The sequence below is a fragment of the Canis aureus genome, chromosome 11, assembly GCF_053574225.1.
Source record: "Canis aureus isolate CA01 chromosome 11, VMU_Caureus_v.1.0, whole genome shotgun sequence".
Classification (NCBI taxonomy): domain Eukaryota; kingdom Metazoa; phylum Chordata; class Mammalia; order Carnivora; family Canidae; genus Canis; species Canis aureus.
The window spans coordinates 64458956-64480708 of NC_135621.1; the positions used below are offsets into that span (position 1 = coordinate 64458956).

Genomic DNA, 21753 nt, shown 5'->3' on the forward strand with positions numbered 1-21753 from the left:
AATTATCAGTTAACATGACATTGTCCTGAGGCCTGTACACAACGTTAGAAGAAAAAAGATGCAAATTTACTCTTGGCAGTAGCTGAATCCCCGTTGCCCATCATCTCTAATTCAAAGCCGACTATCCTGGTTTCAAAGCCAAAGCTTGTTTTCTTGCAACATCTAGAACATACCAAGAAAGCAGGGGGTAGACAGTGGATGTGCTAGAAGATAAGAAAATTGCGTATGATCATTGGCAGCCACAGCGACAGCTACTCAAAACTAACAATATGCATTTCATAGCTGTATCAAAACCAATCAATCTGAACCTTAAGTCTTGGGAAATCCCAGAAAACCTCTTAAAAGCTGCTTTTAGGGCAAAAACAGTACTTAAAACCAAATAAAAGATTTTAACAGCTAAAGTTTGAAACAAAGTTTCCCAATGTTGTTCTTCCAATACATTTAAACTTTTACCATTTACCTCCTAGAAAGAAGTTTCACACAGGATTATATCCTACTGAAGTAATAGTTTTGTCAAAGCCTATAAAGTTGGAGTACAGCAATTATACAAAATCGCTGACTCTGCATGAACACGAGGCACTTCAAATGCTTAGGTTTTAGTCTAGGTTTATAGAAGGTTAGATTCAATCCTCTGGAAACAGGTTCACCCAAGCTAGTTTCTTTTTTCTATTTCCTTAGTTCTACACCCTTTCATGTTTTATAAGACATCTACACATTTCTCCCCTTCTTCCTACCTTTCCAAAGGGATAAGGTCACTTTCTAAGGGCTATATCTGACAAGAATACAATTAATCAAGAATATTTGCCACAGCTTCTTACACCTGTGTGTTCTTGTGCTTTTTATCTGTTACACATAACTCCTCACCAGGAAATAAGATGCTTTAAAGGCAGATAAAGCAAGTCACACTGTAAGGGATTTGGATCTTGAGAACAAAAGGGAGACTGGAGCAAGTTTGATTTACCTAACTGTGCCATAACTCTCAATAACCCAGAGATCATGTTTATACATCAACAGGTGTCCACTTTACTTAAAAATATTACCTAATACATAGCAAACATATAACCACTTTAATGTAGGAATAATTTTGAGCCAATAAAGGAAAATAAATGTAAACCAAGTTTATTTTGCTTTTTAAGTAGTGTTCTTAAAGCACTACAGCTTGGTAAACAATGTAAATTAGTATAAGTCATCTCAAAAGCCAGAGTTTTGTTTTGTTTGTTTTTTAATGAGTTGTTAAAAAGATGCAGCCTATTCTAACAGGATAAATATTTTTAACCATTTCACTTCGAGTTAATGAAGGCTCACAAATGAGCAACACTCCTCATTGAGGAAAACAAAAAGCTGTTGTCGACAAGCGACAGCACACACACACAAAAACAAAAAGAACTGTGTAAAAATAACTAACTGTGTTCCCATATTTTTTGAAGTCGCTTTACAATGGGATGATATGCACATGATCTTGCTGCAAACTTGCCATACAGACTCGTAATACATGTAGTCTAGACAAACGATTCAGTCCAAGAGGTGCTAACTTCAGACAATGCAGCACTAGAATTCTCTTAACAACGCAATTTGTTTTACTCATTATCTTTTCTTCTAGACTGAAATACAGGCTAGAAAGAAAATGCTCCCTAATTAAAAATTGATATTGTTTTTACAGGAAAATTGTGTAATTTTGCATTAGAATTTACAAGTATATGCTCAAATTAAATTTGCCTCCTCCCCCCATCCCAGCCACAAAATGGGCATGAAGTAAAATTTTAAAAAATGCCTTAATTTTTAACTTCATGCAAACTAAATAAAGATGACCAAAACAAAAGCTTAAAACAATGGAAGGATATTTCACAGAAAATTTCTTATACAAAAAACACATAAGAAAAAGGGCCACTAGGTGACATTTTAATTTACAAATTGGCATCATTTTGGTCGACAAATATCCAGATGCTGTTTTCTTCTGCTAACAAGAGTTGCAGAGAGGGGGGAAAAACCCAACCAAAAAAAGGAAGGAAAAAAAAAAAAGAAAAAGAAAAAACCAGCATGACTTCTTAGTTTAATCACACATTTCTTCTGGAATTTCATGTGGATTAAGGATGCCAGGGACAGACATTTGAAGTTTATGTTTCTCTTCCTGAGCCTGTCGAAGGGCTGTTTCTCTTTCTTCCAAAAACAGATCAGATGTATCTTCACCTGCAAACTCCTGTGACAACAAGATAGTTAAGTATTAATATAACCAACTTCAATTTTGGAAAATGTCCTCCTGGGAGGGGTGGAGGAAGATAGACAAGCACCTCCCTGTTTTGTCTACACAATGATAAAACCTATCCTTCAATTGGTTGGGTTAATATTATAGTGTATGTATTTTTAAAGATTATATGTATTACAAACAAAATGCAGGGGGGTAGGAGGAGAGGGAAGGACAAGCAGGCTCCCTGCAGAGTGCAGAGCAGGGTAGGGGGGTTTAATCCCAGGATACCATGCCCCAGAGATCATGATCTGAGCTGGATGTTCAAGGTGTCCCTAAATTATAGCATACTGATACAATTCTGTGTAGCTGAATTAAAACCAAAGGTGTTAACTGAGGAAAAAAAGTTTATTAAAAAGGCATAGTGCAATGTCATATATAAAATATACTTCCATAAGACAAGAGATTTAAAAAGTTGTTTCTCCTACAACTAATGATAAAGTTTAGCTACATTGTGACTATATAGCTATTTTTTAAATATTTTATTTATTTCTTTATTCGGGAGAGAGAGAGAGAGAGAGAGGCAGAGACACAGGCAGAGGGAGAAGCAGGCTCCCTTTAGGGAGCCGGACGTAGGACTTGATCCCGGGTCTCCAGGATCAGGCCCTGGGCCGAAGGCGGCGCTACACCGCTGAGCCACCCCAGGCTGACCTATATAGGAATTTCAAATAATTTTCGCTCTCTTTGGCATTCTCTACTTATGACATAGCTAATATATTTACAATTTTTAAAAAACCTATTTATCTTAGAGGGAAAAAAAATCTGAGTAACATTATCATGTACGACCAATCCTTATTTAACCTTCACCAGTAAGATAATCCATCAACTTACAGATGTTACATTACTTTTAAATTTGTTTAAAAGAAAGTAATACAAGACAATTTCTTCTTCCCATAAATTTAAATGAAGCATTGTGTAACAGCAGTAGAAAGAAGTGGACTATCTGCTAATTTGTCTTAATTCCCTAAAATGGATTACTAACAAAATGGGTATGAAATCCCCAAAGGGGCAATCAGTGTTTCTTTCCCCATAATGCACATAATGCACAATTTAAAAATCATCATAAAAATGACATGACCATTATTCCAAGACATTTTGATCATCCAAAATGAATTCTATTAATAACAAGTTTCCAAAAACATTTGTAACGCATCATGTTCTCAGCGATGACTTAGTTTTTCACTGTGTATCAGTCTAGGACTAGTAAGCTTAAATACCACTCAAAAATCCCATTCATTTTGCTTTAACAAAAAGTGGTACATTGTACAATCCATCAACTAAAACATACCAAGTACAAAGCACGTACCTTTATTTGTACTAGGAAATCCCTAAGATGTTCCTTGAAAGCAGGAATATCCTGATTTAAGCTGAAAAGCCCTGTCACAAAGAGCTTTACTTGAGCACTGCAAAACAAAACACAACGATTAAATATCACTGTTTTTTAACTGAAAAATATAGGTGTATTAAAAAGTGTATTTACTCTTGTAGATGAGGGAATGCAGATTTAAGGAGATTTGCCACATATTCCTGAATGAACATTTGGTTGTTAACTGGATTTCCAGGATTTAATGGTGTACTTATTTTTCCTTCTTCAACCAAATTAAACATATATGCCAGTATTGACGCATGCATTGTCAAACCTGTTGATAAGAAGAACATCATTAACTCCACAGTTAATAACAACTTGAACACTTAAGATTTTCATGGCTATAAATTCTTACCAGCAGTATGTGAGGTGTCTGTCACAACAGAAAAGATATGCTGAAGAATATCACAAAAATAAGTTTGATAGAAACTCTGAGCTGCAGCTTCTTCTTGTGCAACATTTTGTAAGAGTGTAAAAAGTATCTGTAAGCCTAAAATGTACAAAAACACTAATGAAGTTATTACAGCCAGTTAACATTCACACAGAATTTCCACTATTCAACTATTCTGATTCAAAAGCCATTCTTAACCCTCTTTCCACTAGTGACTAACAATTATTTGCCTAAATTACCTTGAATAATGGGAGTTCATCTAGCATCAATGTCTGCTTATAGATTACAGTAATAACCATTACCAACTTTCCACTATATCTGAAAGTTTAGTAGATTCTCTCCAAATCAACTCTAAAAACAGCATTACGAAAATACAAGTATATTACATAAACCAGTTTCTATTAAAAAATAAAAATTTATCTCGAAAATGTGGTTTTCTCCTTATTTTGACCCTTAGCGGCACAGAGGAAAAGCATATGGGGAAAAGGAAACATTGGTATGGATGTGGAGAAGTAATGTCGCTCTACTTTGAATTTTCACCCATCTCCCTGTAAATCGACCCTACACCTGTGGACTCAACCATAGAAGAGAGGATTCAACTGCTTTTAGTATTTACTTAGACCTACATATGCCACAGATGTACTCACACAAAACCCACATAACAGTGCTACCTAATTACTTCAGATCTAAGTTTAAGAGCCTGTGGATTGTAAGATGAATGAATAAAAAGGGTATTTAAATAAAAGGACGTGTATTTACCTGTATCTGCAACATTCCTCATAGTATGTTTGAAAGCCCAAATAATGGAATCCAAAACAAGTTTAAATTGTGCAGGTGGTATTGCCAGGAATGCTGGGAAACAATGAGAATTGACAGCCTGAAGTAGTAAGAAAAAGTTTGTTCTGTGTTCAGGATATTCTTCAAAGTCCTATAAACAAAAGATGAGAACAAAATAAAGTTTCAATGCCTTAATTATGTTTAATAAAAAAGAAAAAGTAAATCCTAATTTAGTATAAAGCTTTGGAATTGTTAATGGGCCCCATCCAGTGTATGTAAGATATTGGTTTCCTGATCAGCAAACCTGAAATCAACACAATTTGCCTCTCATGGAAGATGTAATTACCACTGATTACACAAATGAATTACTAAAAATAAGGACTACAAGGTCCCATTATAAGGAGTCAAAACCCATAAAGAACATATTTTCAAGTTACTTTTATTTATTTATTTATTTATTTATGATAGTCATAGTCACAGAGAGAGAGAGAGAGAGGCAGAGACATAGGCAGAGGGAGAAGCAGGCTCCATGCACCGGGAGCCCGACGTGGGATTCGATCCCACAGACTCCTTGCTGAGTGTGGAGACTAGACTTGGTGTGTTACCTCACCATTCTGAATTCAAGATCAAGATCAAGCGGAGACCAAGAGCAGAAGCTCAATCAACTGAGCCATCCAAATGGCCAAAGATCTTTTTAATAGTAAATACATTTTTTTAAAGATTGTATTTATTTATTCATGACAGAGAGAGAAAAAGAGAGAGAAAGGGGGGCAGAGGGAGAAGCAGTCTCCACACAGGGAGCCTGACGTGGGACTCGATCCCAGGTCTCCAGATCATACCCCAGGCCGAAGGTGGCGCTAAACCACTGGGCCTCCAGGGCTGCCCAATAGTTAATATTTTTAAAAGTACTTCTCTGGTCTAAATGTTCAAATATTTAAACTAGTTAATCCCATAGCTATCATTTATGCTTTCAAGTCTTACAAGGATACATAATGCAGAATTTCCCATACTGAAATGTAAACCACATACCTTATTTATCATATTCAATGTGCATTCAAAAACAGCATCAAATATTTGAGGTATTTCAGCTGTTATATGTCCTCCTAACTTGTTGACAATAATAGCCATAGTACTAAGCACTTCTGGTTCTCTAGCAGCTGGTACATTTCTCTGATAATCAATGAGAACTGCATCCAATAAAGGAGGAACAAAATTTTCAGCTACCTGTTAAAAAAAAAAAAAAAAACTTTACCCAAGTTTTATCCTATGCACTTGCTTACCATCATAAACAGCTAGGTCAATGTTATATTGAAATTTAGGTTGAATATCTGCTTAAAACTGGAAAATCCCACGTTTTATTTAAAAAAAAAAAAATTTAAAGGTTGTTTATTTGACAGAATGAGAGCAACAGGCCGCCCACTGAGCAGGGAGCCCAATGTGGGGACTCAATCACAAACCTTGGGATTCTGACCTGAGCCAAACGCAGTTGCTGGACCAACTACCTGAGCCACCAAGTACCCCTAGAAAATCCCGTTTTTTAATTTGGTTTTGGACATTAAGACTTTTTACCAAAAGAAACCAAGGAATTATAATAGGCTGGTAAGAGCCACAGATATATTGATATTTCAAATCTAATTGCTAAGGTTAAACTAAGGCCCAAAATGAAGTTACTGGCTACAAGTTACTATGGCAGGGCCAGGATTTTAGGGATATGTTATATGGGATAACTTACCTAAAAGAAAAGAAAAGCCCTCCTAATCAATACTGCATTAATTTTGTCAATGAATATCTATAAAAACCAAGCAGCGCATATCTAATACAAAGTAGACATCCATTCAATGATTTTTATTAAACTTAGTGAATGCTAACTGGTAAATACTTTAATAAACAAAACCCAAAGCCACCACTTACTCTTGTAAAAGGAATTAGAACTGTACCAGGAAGACATGAGTCTCAGTAAACAGGGTCATATTAAGGTGTAGCTTATGTGTCTTTAATAGGTTCTTTATTACCATATGGACAATAAACAGTGTTTCTTGTAACAAGGTCACTAGTGTTAGTAGTGTCCTACTTACTATATATAATACAAGTCTAGTAAAATTTTAAGGATAAGCACAATTATTTTTCCAATAACCCACTTGATATCTTAGACCAGAACTGTTCTCATTTTACTTTTAACACTTCAGTAATTCTTTCCTAACAAGATGGATCTTAAGTGTGTTTATTTTTTTTTAAAAAAGATTTTTTTTTTTTAATTCATGAGAGACGCAGAGACACAGGCAGAGGGAGAAGCAGGCTCCATATGCAGGGAGCCTGGTGTGGGACTCAATCCCGGGTCTCCAGGATCAGGCCCTGGGCTGAAGGCAGGCGCCAAATGGCTGAGCCACCCAGGCATCCCTGTTTTTGAGTATTTTTTTAATTCACCGCCCCATTCAATACAAATCTTGGTTGTAAATTGATACCCTCTCATTATTATCACTGATACTCCTAAAATTTGCCCAAGCTACTCTAAATTGTGAATTTCACATTCCTTTAATTCATCTTATCTTTGTCCAGTTTTTTTTTAAAGACTTTATTTATTTATTCATAGAGACAGAGAGAGAGGCAGAGAGAGAAACAGGCACCATGCAAAGAGCCTGATACGGAACTTGATCCAGGGTCTCCAGGATCACGCCCTGGGCTGCAGGCGGCGCTAAACCGCTGCGCCACTGGGGCTGCCCTCCAGTTTTATTTCTTAAAAAAGATTTTATTGATTTATTCATGAGACACACAGAGAGGCAGAGACATATAGGGAGAGAGAAACAGGCTCCACACAGGGAGCCTGATGTGGGACTTGATCTCAGGATTCCAGGATCATGCCCTGGGCCAAAGGCAGGCACTCAACTGCTGAGCCACCCAGGCGTCCCCTCTTGTCCAATTTTAAATACATTTCTGATCTCATAATACACTAGTTTAAAATCTTTCAACATTTATTATCTTGAGAATTCCACAACTGTCTTCTGAACAAGTTCCCTGAAAAATATCTCATTTGTTGGAACAAACGCAACAGCACACTTGTCAACCAAAGATTAACATGATAGATTCTTTGTAATGTTCAAGGATCAAGACAATCAGTGGTAGAATAAATAAAAAATACACGCTTTAAAAAATAATAACCCACATTTTCCCATGTTGAGGCATATATGGAGTATGGTTGAGTTTCTGAAACCATTTTCTTTTCTGGAAATGATTAAAAACTTAAAAAAAATTAAGAGTAAAAGAGATTTCTAAGCATTCCACTGGGAAAGCCCTTACTCTCACTTCAGAGTCAAATTAATGACAGCTTTGTAAACTGCTCTGAAGAATCATGAAGAAACAAAAAAATTTCTCCCAAATGTCTACCTATCCACAGGGGGTGAAAAATGACCCAAGCTATCTTATTAAATATCACCTTGTTAGTGTCCTCCACAAACAGCAATTTCTTAGGAATATGGTACATAATATTTTCAAGCATTCAAGGACTCAAAAAATAGGTCATTGTAAAATAAGCCCAAATATTTCCCTCGAAATTACCTTTAAATGAGCTATGTGCATAGACCAGAGAATACAGCATCAACTTAAAAAGCAAAACATTTCACTTACCATCTGTGGATCATTGGACCGGCTCACCCAACCGGATATTAACTTTAAAGTTTCCCTTTTTACCGTTCGCATACTTCTAATCAATGGTTGCTTTGTAACCATCTCGCCTAAAAAATACAATCCAGTGAAATCTAACTTGACAACTACAACTCTACATTGGCAGTTACATGTACTTCAGATATAATAGCTCCCATTTACCACCCAAAGGCATAAAGGCAAGGGCACACAGATGAATGTACTGGGAAAATAAACGAAGACTAATTTTAGAAGGAAAAGGTATATGCAACTAGTTAAAAATAATTGTCATTTGGAACATTGGGAGAGTTAACTTAAATCTTTGAGAAATGAACATTGAATGTAAAAAAAAATTTTTTTTAAGATTTTGTTTATTCATGAGAGAGAGAGAGAGAGGCAGAGACATAGGGAGAGGGAGAAGCAGGCTCCGTACAGGGAGCCTGACGTGGGACTAGATCCCGGGACTCCAAGATCAGGCCCTGGGCTGAAGGTGGCGTTAAACCCAAGCCACCAGGCTGCCCAAGACTGAATGTAAAATTGATTTGCTATTCACCAATTCCACAAAAATTCAGAATCACTTACCATTAGCTTGGATAGCTGCTGAAATATTTTCACTGAGGCACTTGTATACATTAAGCATATCTAAATAAATTCTCCCAAGTTGAATTACAAAGGGGTGTCCGACAGCTTTGCAGGCTCTAACATTTGTTTTCAATATGCTACCAAGCTGCTTGACAGTTTCCGGATCTTTAAGTATATCCACATTCTGTGAAGGACAAGTAATAAATTTCATTTATCACATGAAAATTTAAAGCAAAAAATACTACCCACACCTACTCCAAAATCACTACCATATTTACAATGCAAAATAGGGAAACACAGAAATCTTTATTACCTGTAGCTACAACTATGAATAGATTAACATTCCCAATATACCATCAAATCAGAAAAAAATGACAGTATAGTTTTTGTTACTTTTCAAAATAACACGATCTTCTTGAATTCCATTTGAACTTTGATAAAAAGGAGTAGAACTTACTTTGGTTGCCTGCTGGATTATGCTATCCCAAACCTGATTAGGGAGTAGCATGTATTTTTCTATCAAATGTTCTTGTACTGTTTGGTCTGTTTGTGCACCAATCATGTACCCCACAGCTTCATAAAATGTATGGACCTATGTAAAATGGCAGACATTTTATGTTTATGCATCATAAGGATAACCACAAACAACCAACTTACATATGTATTAGACCTTCTTTTTTGAGTCTGAGAAACAACTTACATTAGGTAAGAAAATAGCCTAATAAACTTCTGGCTAAATTTTTGTCCTACAATGAAAACTTAATGACTCCAGCAGAGATGTGGGTTGGGGGGATAGGATATAGGTGATAGGGAGTAAGTAGTGCACTGGGTAATACATGGAATTGCTGAATCACTTATTGTACACGCATAACTAATATAATACTGTATGTTAACTATACTGGAATTTAAAAAAATTTAACCATAGATGTATGTTGAATGAATCCAATGGTGTTACTCTATTGCCATTTATGAATTCTGAGTAAAATAGTAGTCATGAGGTGCCTGGGTGGCACAGTCAGTTAAGCATTCAACACTTGGGTTTTGGCTTGGGTCATGGTCTCATGGTCCTGAGATTGAGCCCTCCCACCCACCATGTACTCTTACTCTAATAAACAGACCTTTAAATAAGAAAAAAAAAAAATAGTAGTCATTTTCTTTTCTTTGGGTGGAGACTGGGTCAAGGGGGGAGAGAATCTTAAGCAGGTTCCCCACCCCTGTGAAGCCTGATCTCATAACCCTTGAGACCATGACCTGGGCCAAAATGAAGTGTTGGATGCTCAACCAACTGAGCCACCCACATGGGCACTGTAGTATTCATTGTCTATGAATATGCATACTACTACGATGCTCAGTGCTCTACGTACCTGCTGAGGTTGAAGATCACAAATTATAGTGTTGATATTGTTCAAAATTTCATCAATAAATGGCATTACTTCTCCAACCTGAACCTGAACAAAATGCCTGCGGCATTTCTGAGCTATTTTAATAAAAGTATCACAAGCCATGTCTTGGACTCCATCATGGGTCTCTAACAAAACAAAAATATTATCAAAAAATTTCAAGAAAATTTGGGGTTTCTTTTGTTCAATAAATACAAATAGCTGAATAATAAGGATTTACCATGCATGAATTCAAACAACTTGTTAACTACAGTCTTCAAAAACTTCCAGTGAGCTCTTAAAAATCTTGGATATTGACCTACTATGTACATGATATTTGATGCAATAATAGCTTTATTATCTTTGCCTCTTTTCTGTTCACATAATCCTAAAAGATCCTGTAAAATGAGAGCAATTTCAGTCATTTATAATAATACAATTTAGTTACCCAAGAGCTCAGTTCACATGTAGTATCCCTTGCATACCTTTATAACAGTAACAAGAAAGCGTTTTTCATCCTCTTCATGCATTGCTCCACTAATGGAGCCTATTGCCCAACACAACGTATTCAAATTTTTCCATGACCACTCTGTACCATTCACTTGATTGTGAAGCTTCTCAGTCATTATTCTTTCTGTATCTACATAATCCAGATGAGTAAGATAAACTACAAAAGAAGGGAAAAGGTTCCAAAAGTTCAAATTCTAAACTATGAACAAAAAACATTTAATAAGAAATAGCACAGCAATAAAAGTGATTATTAACAGATTCAGAAAAGTACGCGCCATTTCTTAGTTATTTCCACCCCAGAAGAGAATTAAAAAGATCAAACCGGCAGGATTTCTTGACTCACCTAATGTTTCTCTCATATTCTTATACAAATTAATGGAATCTGTATCCTTCATGAATTCTCTGACAACTTCTCCTTGATCATTTTCTACAACCAATACTTCTTCAGGTTTAGCCATACGACTAACCATCAATAAACGGACCTGCTCAACCAAACAAGAAAAATCTATTACATCTTTGAAATAAGCACTTCACACTTTAGACCAACATACCCCCAAAACCGTTCCCACAATACAGAACAGAAACATTACGAAATGTAATTTGAGGGGCACCTGGATGGCTCACTCTGTTACATGTCTGCCTTTAGTGAAGGTCATGATCTAGGTGTCCTGGATCAAGCTCCAAATCGGGCTCTCTATTCAGCGGGGAGTCTGTTCCCTCTCTCTCTCAAATAATAAAATCTTAAAAAATGTAATTCTACAACAATGATTTCCATGCATTGTTTATCACGAATAAAACATAAAGTATTAACTTTCCTGTTGAGAGTGATTCATTACGCCGGTCAGTGATCTTTTAATTTGCATTTCTAATAAACTCACTGGAATGCAATCTGCTTCTACGAAAACACTATGGTTCTTAAAACAATCCTTCTCAATTTTCTAGCTTTGAAAACATGGTCAAGTTGTTGGATGCTCTTTTTCTACCTTTTATTTAGATTATAAAAGTCAAAATAAAATAAAACCCACTATTTCAGTAAGTCTTCAAAATTACAGCAAGAAATAGATAGGAGTAGCATTTACCACCCACTTTATTGTTACCTTGGATAACACGGGCAAATATAGCTGCCTCCTGGGAGGAACATCAAAATGTTGACTTCCGGATAGCAATGGAGAAGCAGATGTAGAGAACGGGCTCTCTCTATAAAGTTCAGCTGCCAAGTGATTCCAGTACTCAAGACAAATCTTGAAGATTTCAGTTTCCTCCACTTCTGATACCAACAACATATAATGAAGGGCCTACAAAGAACACCGAAAATATTAAAAATAATTCCTTACATTATTTTTTTCCTTACATTATTTTTTCCCACAAATTGCCTGCCATTTGTTATGTTAATAAACATAAAAATAAAATTCATATTTCATTTTGCACAATTCTGAGGTTTCATTATTCATCTAATAGACTAGAAATTCTCTAGGAGCAAGTTGTACTTTCTTCAAACATGTTCTACAACACTTCGAAAATTTTGTATATTTTTTGGTCAATACACATGTTAAAAGTTCCCTAAAAACGTATGGATATTAAGGGACATTTGATACAAATACTCAAAAGGTTTAAACAATCTATATGTCTATTGATTCATGAATGGGTATACAAACTAGGATACAATACAATGTATTGTTCTGTTATTCAGCTATAAAAAAGAAATACTGGTACATGCTGTAACACAAATGAACCCTGAAAATACACTAGGTGAAAAACACTAATTACAATACACCATATACTAGGAGTTCACTTACATTAAAGGTTCAGAATAGATAAATCCATAGGGAACAAATTAGTGGTTGCTAGAGGCAGGAGAAGACCAGAACGAAGGACCTATGTATTTCAATGGGTACATCACCCTTTGCGGGTGATGAAAATGTTTTAGAATAGAGGACACTTAATAATTCTGTGACTCTCACTACAGTTGTACACTCTAAAAACAGTTTTATATTATATAGATTATACCTCAGTTTCTAAACAACATCTTTAGACTTTTCATCTCAGAAATGTCTGAAGACCAATTAGGAATTGAATTGTGATTATCAATTATTGATCTGGCATGATGCAGAAAACAGAACAAATTCAGCTTGTAATTCAAAATTAACATATTTTATGCATGGACAATAGGTAAGAAGAGGTCACAAGTACAAACATCTTATTTATATTAAAAGACTATTTTCTTCATGAGAGACACAGAGAGGGGCAGAGACATAAGCAGAGGCAAAAGCAGGCTCCCCAACTGAAGGCAAATGGTCAACCACTGTGCCACCCAGGCATCCCTATTTATTTTTTTTAAAAAAAGGTTTTACTTACTTCAGAGAGAGGAGAGAGAGAGAGAGAGAGAGAGAGAGAGAGAGAGAGAGAGAGAAGACCCAGACAAGCATGCGGGCAGCGGGGAGAGACACACGACAGAGGAAGAAAGATACTTTTAAAAAGGATTTATTGGGCAGCCCAGGGGGCTCAGCGGTTTAGTGCCGCCTTCAGCCCAGGGCGTGATCCTGGAGACCTAGGATTGAGTCCCAGGTCAGGCTCCCTGCATGGAGCCTGCTTCTCCCTCTGCCTGGGTCTCTGCGTCTCTCTGTCTCTCATGAATAAATAAAATACTTTAAAAAATAAAAAGGATTTATTTAGGAGTGATGCATGCACAAGAGTTGGAGGTGGGGTAGAGGGAGAGAGACAAGCAGGCAGGGCTCTATCCCAGGATCCCGTGCTGAAGGTAGACTCTTAGCCAGCCACCCAAGTGCCCAAAGGTACAGACATTTAAAAAAGAAAAGGTAGACATTTCACAACAAAGGCATTTTTATAACAAGGCATTTTTGAAACAATTTTCATTATTTAAGAATTTCAGAAGCCAAAGGCTCCACAAAGCCTACCTCCATGAGTGTTTCCCTGAGATTTAACCTTTTCTCTATAAGTTGACCATGTTCCTTAAGAAAGGTGCAGAGAAACAAACTGAGATTTTGAATAAAGTTCTGTTCATCATCTTTTCCATTTGAGTATGCAAGTCGAATATTGGTATTTAAAGGAAGCATCTACAAGTTTAAACAGGGACCATTAGTCTGCATCTTAAAAAAAATCAACAAAAGATATTACTTTTAAGTACCAAGATTTCACCACCTTGTTACTGATATTATAAGCCAGACTTAGATTATTCTTCACTAGGAATCCATTGTCAGTTTACACTATAGCATTTTTGCATTCTAGTGGTTTTTAAAAATGTTACAAACAGTAAGATTTCACAAAGTATCTTTTCATTTTTTCCCTGTATCAGACTTTTCCTTCCTTAGTGTTATTAAAAAACAAGAACATTTAAGTAATTCATTTGGATCACTAAGGTAATGTATTATGGTTAACACTCTAAACAATTTCATATATACCTAATCAAGACTGTTAATGTACAATCTCTTCATTTCGGAGTCAAAGTCAGAAACAAGAGGTAATATTAAACCCCAGGTTTCCAAGCTTCTAAAAAGTCTATGTAAATAAATTCCTCGGATACTTCCAGAATCTCTATTTCAAGGAATTTCCAAATGTTCATTAGAATGTCTGCCTAATCTTATTTTAATAAATATACACTGTATAGCGATCAAATGAAGTAAAAAATATACAATCACAATAGTTATGATTAGTTATGACAGAACAGTTCAACTCCAACTCAAATTTTTCTAAGGCATTAAAATGGTTTGCTCAGATCTTAAGAGTGTTGTATTACCTGTTTTAGCTGCATCATTGTCAGTGTAAATAGCGTTACAAATTGTTCCTCGTATTGGCTTACACTTACACCAGCAATCTCAGTGAGGCACTTCAGAGAGACATTTCGAAACATTGGAACATTCAGGAACTATTTTAAAATTTTAAAAAAAGGAAGCAAAAAATAAATGGCCTGTAATATTTTACTTAACAATTAAGAAAAATAAAGGTTTTAACAATCAGGATCATAAGAAGGGAAAAAAATCAGATCAATCCATGGATATTTTGTTTTGCACATATATAGAGGAAATTTCATTATCTACCCAACAAACAATAAACGCTTTAGGAAAAAACTGAGCCTCTTCTGATCTGTCTTCAGACATCTAAACACAAAGTCACTTAGTAATTTTCCCAGGACCCATTTTAGGACTTTTAACGACATCATATTTTATGTATAGTCTAAAAAAGACCCAAGATTTATAACTGCTCAGGATTTTAGGAGATGGGCGATACACATACGATTAACAAATGTATGGTAAAACTGGCTCTTTCATATTCTATTTGTTAAGAAAGTATGAAAGTGGCATACCACTTATGGATGGCAATTTGGTAAGCATCAAAAAGCGTTAAATGGATTATGTTCATTGATCTGACAATTATATGTATAAACATTTATGCAAAATAGACAGGTACATAAATGCTGTATTACTTAGTTTCCTCTTGTACCACTGACAATAGCAAAGTTATATAAATACTTATGTATACACTGTCAACAGTAAACTGTCTCCAATATTGTAAATTCATATATTAGAATAATGTATTACCTTATCAAGCCCTAAACTACAAAACCTCAAATGTTAAGTTATAATAATCTTCTCAGTTAAGCATACAAATTTATTCCTTCTATTTGCCAAGAAAGCATCTGGAAAGATAATACAACCTATTGATAAGCGGTCGTTTCTGGATGAACAAGTATTAAGAGTTTACACAGGTATTGCATGCTGCTGCTTTAAAACAGAAACAAAAACAGGAAAGAAACCAGACCTTCCATTTTATAGCCTTAACTTACCTTACTGTGACCTATATAGCAAACTAAAATCAAATCCCTTAATAGCTGTTCACAAGGAATTCCTGAGAGTTTGACACCATTACACAGATTAACAAACTAAAGAAAAGTTCTTCTAAGCAGTTTCTCATATTAGACACAACATTGGTAGGTTATGCTTATAAATGCAAGCTTTTCTAGAGCAAAGACCATTAGAAATTAAAAATATATGGAACTATCCAGTGATAAGAACTGAGATGTATTCACTATACCTTATAAATTAACGTGCTGATTAACTTGGTCTCAAAAATATATCCCAGTGGAATCCAATTCAGAAATCTAAGCAATGTTTCCAAAGTTGCATGTACAAGTGGAGCATTTTGGGAATTTTCCTATAACAAAAACATACTTGTAAATAATCCTCTTCATATAATTGTTACTTTTAAAAAACGGTATCAAAAGCACTTACCATCACAAACTGACACAGCTGAAAAATTTGGGAGAACTCATTGCACATGCTAAAAAAAAAGAATTGATCAGTTTAGAAGACAGAGAAATTATTTACATACTAACAAAATTACAAAAGATTTCAGTAATTTGGTCATTAAAAACTCCAGTTACTATTTAAACACAAGTATCAACAACTTCATCAAATGTTACAAAGTTGCTAGAACTACCTGTAATATCATTCTCTCAAAGATTATCCATAAAGAAGAGGTTCCTGTCATCCTTAGTCTAATCTGAAATAATTTCAATCAGTCTGGTCTTTTTTTAAGATGTTAAATCAAGATAGTTGAAACAAAACTCTGTCCAAACTAGAAGAGGGGGGTATGTATATGTGTTTATTTATCTCTCAAATCCTACAATGTGGTTATACACAGAAACAGAGTTAAAATTATGAATACAGACGTTAGCCTGAATATATAAAGGTGAAATACCACTGTGTCCTAAAGACCGCAACAAATTTTTATTACTTGAAGTGAAAGAAAAGAAAGAGGCACATTCTCAAGATGCAGGGCTGGTAACAAATCAGTTGCCATTTGGATCCAAGTCATTTCTTGGGCTTATATTTAAGTAGTCAACCGTTTATATACAGATCCCAAAGGTTTCTGGGAATTCCTGACCTAGATTTCTTTTGCATGAGAAGTATAAAGTTATTGAGCTGTGACAATTGAAAGTGTGATATCCTACCTTTATCATCACACATACTTTTCAAACCTCCAGATTTAGAAGATTAGGTCTACTCTAAGACTATTTAAATTTGTACTAAAAAATAATTAAAAGTAATTTAACACATTAACAATCACAATTTCTCAAAAAATTATAATCACCTCCAAATTCCTTTAAATCTCTTCAGGAATAATTTAGAAATTCTAAAACAAAAAAAATTACTTGCCTGTCTTTTAAATGCTTTGCTTTCACTTGAGTTATCTGTCCACTAGAGAAATCAAATACTTCTTCACTCAAGAGTTTAAGAATCACCATATTATTCTGACAGAGACTTTCACTGGTCCTACTTGCTCCAACAATGTCACTGATAAAAGTTGGCCAGTGTTTTGGCCATTCTTGTTTTAATATCTAAAATAAAATAGATGTTAATTTAGTTTCACTTCTCGATGGCAAAACAAACTTCAAAGAGCTTGTGTAATACTATAAGCAAGAGTTAGTAACACCCACACTTTTCATTTTCTCCTCCTTGACTAAGAGAGGAAATGTGTCATCCTCTATAGAATAAATTGGATAAAGTAGAACACAGATAAAGTTTTTGGCTTCAAATGCCCAGAACACCTCTCAGTTATCCCAAATGATCTAGTCTGGTTCTTTTTATTAAAGTTTAAGAGAGTCTTGAACTCACACCCAAGATCAAGAGTTGCATACTCCACTGACTGAGCCAGCAGCCATGCACCTCAGTCTAGGCTGTCCTAATAATGTGCATGCGTATCAATATTAGTCAGACACATATGTTCAAATTATCCTAAGTAGACTCAAAGTAAAACAGTTTTTTTTTTTTTTTAACATTTTATTTATTCATAGAGACACACACACACACAGAGGCAGAGAAACAGGCAGAGGGAGAAGAGAAGCAGGCTCCATGCAGGGAGCCTGATGTGGAACTCGATCCCGGGTCTCCGGGATCACGCCCTGGGCTGGAGGTGGCACTAAACCTGCTGAGCCACCAGGGCTGCCCTCAAAGTGAAACTCTTAAGCAATAAAAAGGTGATCGACAGTGAGAGCCATTTTCTTTGGGTGGAATCTGAGCCTTGAAATGTAATATTATCTACATAAATTTCTAAGAAACAGCATTACAATTGGGGATAGAATCATCACTGACGAAAATTGGATTGTATTTCAAGTCTGTACTGTGTATTTTGTATACTAGGGTTTTTTCCTAACCCAATTATTGCCCACCTTTTAACAAGAGCTAATTTTTTTTTCAATAAAGATTTTATTTATTTACTCATGAGAGACCCAGAGAGAGGCAGAGATACCGGCAGAGGGAGGAGCAGGCTCCCTGTGGGGAACCTGATGCAGGGCTCGATCCTAGGACTCGGATCACAACCTGAGCCACAGGCAGACTCTCAAACCACTGAGCCACCCAGGTGCCCCCAAGAGCTAACTAATTTCTTTGTACTCCTCCTTCATCCCAAAGGTAGGCTAACAACAAATGTCCTCAGTATAAATATCAGTGTGATTTAGTGAATGAAAACCCACATATTTTCATGACTTAAATAGAAAAATCTATTTTTTTCTCAATTATTTTTTAAATATTATTTATTTATTTATTAGAGACACACGGCGGCGGCGGGGGGTGGGGGACAGAGACAGAGGCAGAGGGAAAAGCATGCTTCATGCAGGGAGCCCGATGTGGGACTTGATCCTGGGTCTCCAGGATCACACCCTGGGCTGAAGGCGACACCAAACCGCTAAGCCACCGGGGCTGCCCCTCACACACCAATTAATGTTCTCAAGAAAATGTTCTATCATAGTATGTAAATAAATAGTTTTGAAGTTGAGACTTTAGAAAGTGTGAAAAAGCATTAAGGAATGAATTCAAACAGAGATAACATGGAAAGGAAATCTGCACAGTAACAGGCAAATGAGAAAGCTCTTTAACAAATCTGATCCATATGGAGCCACAGAAGAGTTTACAGTATAGTATCTGATGTTTTGTAGCAAATTTACAATTTCAAATGTGAAACAATAGATTAACTATTATAGTTATTATAAAAACTACTAGTAGTACTACTTCAAGATGTTAGTCTAGTTACTTAATAAAAGTCCGTTTGAATATTTTGTCCCACTAATCAGCCTGAGTGAAGCATTTAATTAAGGAAAATAATGAATTGAGTCAAAGCTTACCTGAACAAGAATCATATTTAATTTCCCAATATACACCTTTTCCTTCTAAAAAAAAAAAAAAGTTTAGATTAGAAGTCTAAAACAGGTTTAGTAAGTAAGAACATAAGCAAAGAAATCCCTTTGAGAAAAATAATTAGAGCTACTGTAAATGATTGTTGTGCATGTTTGTATGCCTGTTATAAGTAGATTTAAGTTCAAGATTTAATATTTAAATGATTTTACATTCTCACACTAATCTTCAAAAATGGTCTTACCTCTACACAAGTTGGGTCAGATGACGTCTTGATAATGAGGCCAACAACGTATTTTTTAATTCCTATTAAAAAAAGTATTCAACACTTTTAGAGCATGCTAATAAATCTTCAGCAACAACAAAAACTGGGGGAGATAAAAGTAAAGTCAGATAATAAACCCCAATCCCATCAGCAATACGGACATTTTTTTAAAGATTTATTTATTTATTCATGATAGACATAGAGAGGCAGAGACACAGGCAGAGGGAGAAGCAGGCTCCATGCAAGGAGCCCAACGCGGGACTCCAGGATCGTGCCCTGGGCCAAAGGCAGGCGCCAAACTGCTGAGCCACCCAGGGATCCCCAATATTGACATTTTTTAATGCCAATCGTTTTCGTGCACTACTCCTTTAAAGTTTTAATTTGTTACCTTTACCAAATATAGGTTTAACAATTACAAATTATCGTCTAAGATGTTCTTTAATGCTATACTTGTTAAACATACCAAAACATAATTTTTAAATAAAAAAAAATACAAGGGACTAGTATGTTGTCCATTTATTTAACACACACATAAATTTAAAGGATTAAAACGACAAAACCCCTGAAGATGTAATTTTGTAAGCACTATAAAGTTCATGTAAAATATTTCTAAATCAAGATCAGATGTTACAACATTAAGGTAATCCTGGAAATACGACTTTTAACTAGTCCTCCACTACAATATGGAAGAAGGGTTAAGGAGAAAGCTTGGTTTCTAATGTTATTTAAAGAGTATCTTAATACAACCTACTCTTTACTTATGGGGGGGGGGGGGCAAATAAAGGGAGAGAATTTTAAGCAAGCACCACACTCAGAATCAGGCTCCAGACTCAGAACGGGAATCTGAGATTCTTTCTCTCTCCTCCTCACGCACGCTCCTTTTCTCTTGTAAGTGGATAAAATCTTTAATGAGTCAAATGCTGAAACAACTGAGCCACCCAAGCACCCTGGTCCCCTAAGTTTTAAAGTTATACTGTAAACCCACATTAACATACCCGAGGAGTTTGAGAAGTAGGATCCCTAAATAAATATTACTTACTATATAAAATAAAGATTAGTCTCACATTTATTTAATTAGCTACCAAATGATCTATGATGATCTTCTTTCAGAGCAATCTGATTTCTGAAAATACAGCTAAGACTTTCTGGAACTATGTCCCCTAAGCCTGATCCAATAAATCTGGAACTCTGGATTCAAATTTTCATGGAGAAGGGATTTGCGAAGAAACTTACCAATAAGTATATATGTGTGTGTGTGTGTGTGTGTGTATATATATATATATATATAATACAAATGCAATAAAATGCTGATTTGATTGTAAAACTACCTTAATCCTGAGTTAAAGTAGTAAATTTATTCCCTTTCATTTATACTTCAAATAGGAATTATAGCAAAACTACTCATTTCCTTTCATATATTTCAAATAACTAAACATTTAAAACCATTAATTATGAAGATAATTTCTTTACTATGGAAAAACTTTATTAGTACAATAATGTCACATGAGGGCTATCAATCAATGGAAAAATGTAATGTCAAGTATCAATATTCATAGTTTAAGACACTTGAAAAACTGCTAGGTGCCAAAAATTTAACTGGTTTTTACATACCATCCAATTTTAAACTAGGTCATTTACATTTTTAACAGTTCTACTAGGCAAAAACCGCAATACTAAATGTTACAAATGAGAACCACCAATGAACGGCTAAGGAGAATGGCCAAATCTTTCAGAAGAAATAAGATACCAGTCAGTGTAGTCAAATTACTTCCCAAGATCATCTGACGAAAAAAACATTAATTCTGTAAACAGAAAAGCGGCAGGAACCACCAGCTAATAAACGTTAATAAATGAATAATTAAATGTACTGGTATCATTTGCACTGTGTCATGGTGGACTGAAGACATCACATGTTGTGATATCTTGCCAAAAAAATCATGAGAAAGCAGACAAACCTAAATTGAAATACATTCAAAACTTACTGACCAGAACTCATCAAAAGTGTCCAAGACCTATCAAGTAAGGATTAAAAACTGTCATAGAAAAAAAAATAAAAATAAAAAAAATAAATAAAAAAAAAATAAATAAATAAAAACTGTCATAGATTAGGAGACTAAAATGACCCAACTAACCAAACAGTAAAACAGAAAAGGGACATTAGACAGAAAACTTGTGAAATCTGAATTAATGTCCACAGTTAATAGTACTGACCAATGTTTGTCTTACGGCTTTGATAATTTTATTATGCTTGTAGAAGTTGTTAACATTAGAATAAGCTAAAAGGTGTGCATTCTATATTTTTGGGGCAACACTTCTAACTGAAATTATTTCAAATGAACAGACTTTGTGAACACAAAATCAGGGCTAGTTTTAGTAAGACAGTAAAAAGGGAAACAATTAGTAAAATCAAATGTATTTTATTTTTGAGATTTTATTTATTTATTCACGAGTGGCACAG

At 35.2% G+C, this 21753-nt stretch overlaps 1 protein-coding gene across 4 annotated transcripts in view; it reads right to left on the reverse strand.

Moving 5' to 3' along the window:
• Positions 1-1103: 1103 nt before the first annotated feature.
• Positions 1104-21753, reverse strand: part of XPO1 (exportin 1) — a 46894-nt gene continuing 26244 nt past the window's right edge. For all 4 annotated transcript variants that reach the window (XM_077915554.1, XM_077915556.1, XM_077915555.1 and 1 more), the window contains 21 exons: positions 19275-19336; positions 19021-19065; positions 17057-17238; positions 16130-16178; positions 15933-16052; positions 14638-14766; positions 13799-13957; positions 11981-12178; positions 11227-11365; positions 10859-11040; positions 10615-10771; positions 10359-10522; positions 9452-9586; positions 8995-9178; positions 8398-8504; positions 5806-6000; positions 4759-4927; positions 3964-4098; positions 3723-3882; positions 3549-3645; positions 1104-2197 (listed from right to left, as the gene is read on the reverse strand). In XM_077915554.1, the coding sequence (XP_077771680.1) occupies positions 2051-2197; positions 3549-3645; positions 3723-3882; positions 3964-4098; positions 4759-4927; positions 5806-6000; positions 8398-8504; positions 8995-9178; positions 9452-9586; positions 10359-10522; positions 10615-10771; positions 10859-11040; positions 11227-11365; positions 11981-12178; positions 13799-13957; positions 14638-14766; positions 15933-16052; positions 16130-16178; positions 17057-17238; positions 19021-19065; positions 19275-19336 (2915 nt within the window). In that variant the 3' untranslated portion in view covers positions 1104-2050. The remainder of the gene's footprint in view (positions 2198-3548; positions 3646-3722; positions 3883-3963; positions 4099-4758; positions 4928-5805; positions 6001-8397; positions 8505-8994; positions 9179-9451; positions 9587-10358; positions 10523-10614; positions 10772-10858; positions 11041-11226; positions 11366-11980; positions 12179-13798; positions 13958-14637; positions 14767-15932; positions 16053-16129; positions 16179-17056; positions 17239-19020; positions 19066-19274; positions 19337-21753) is intronic.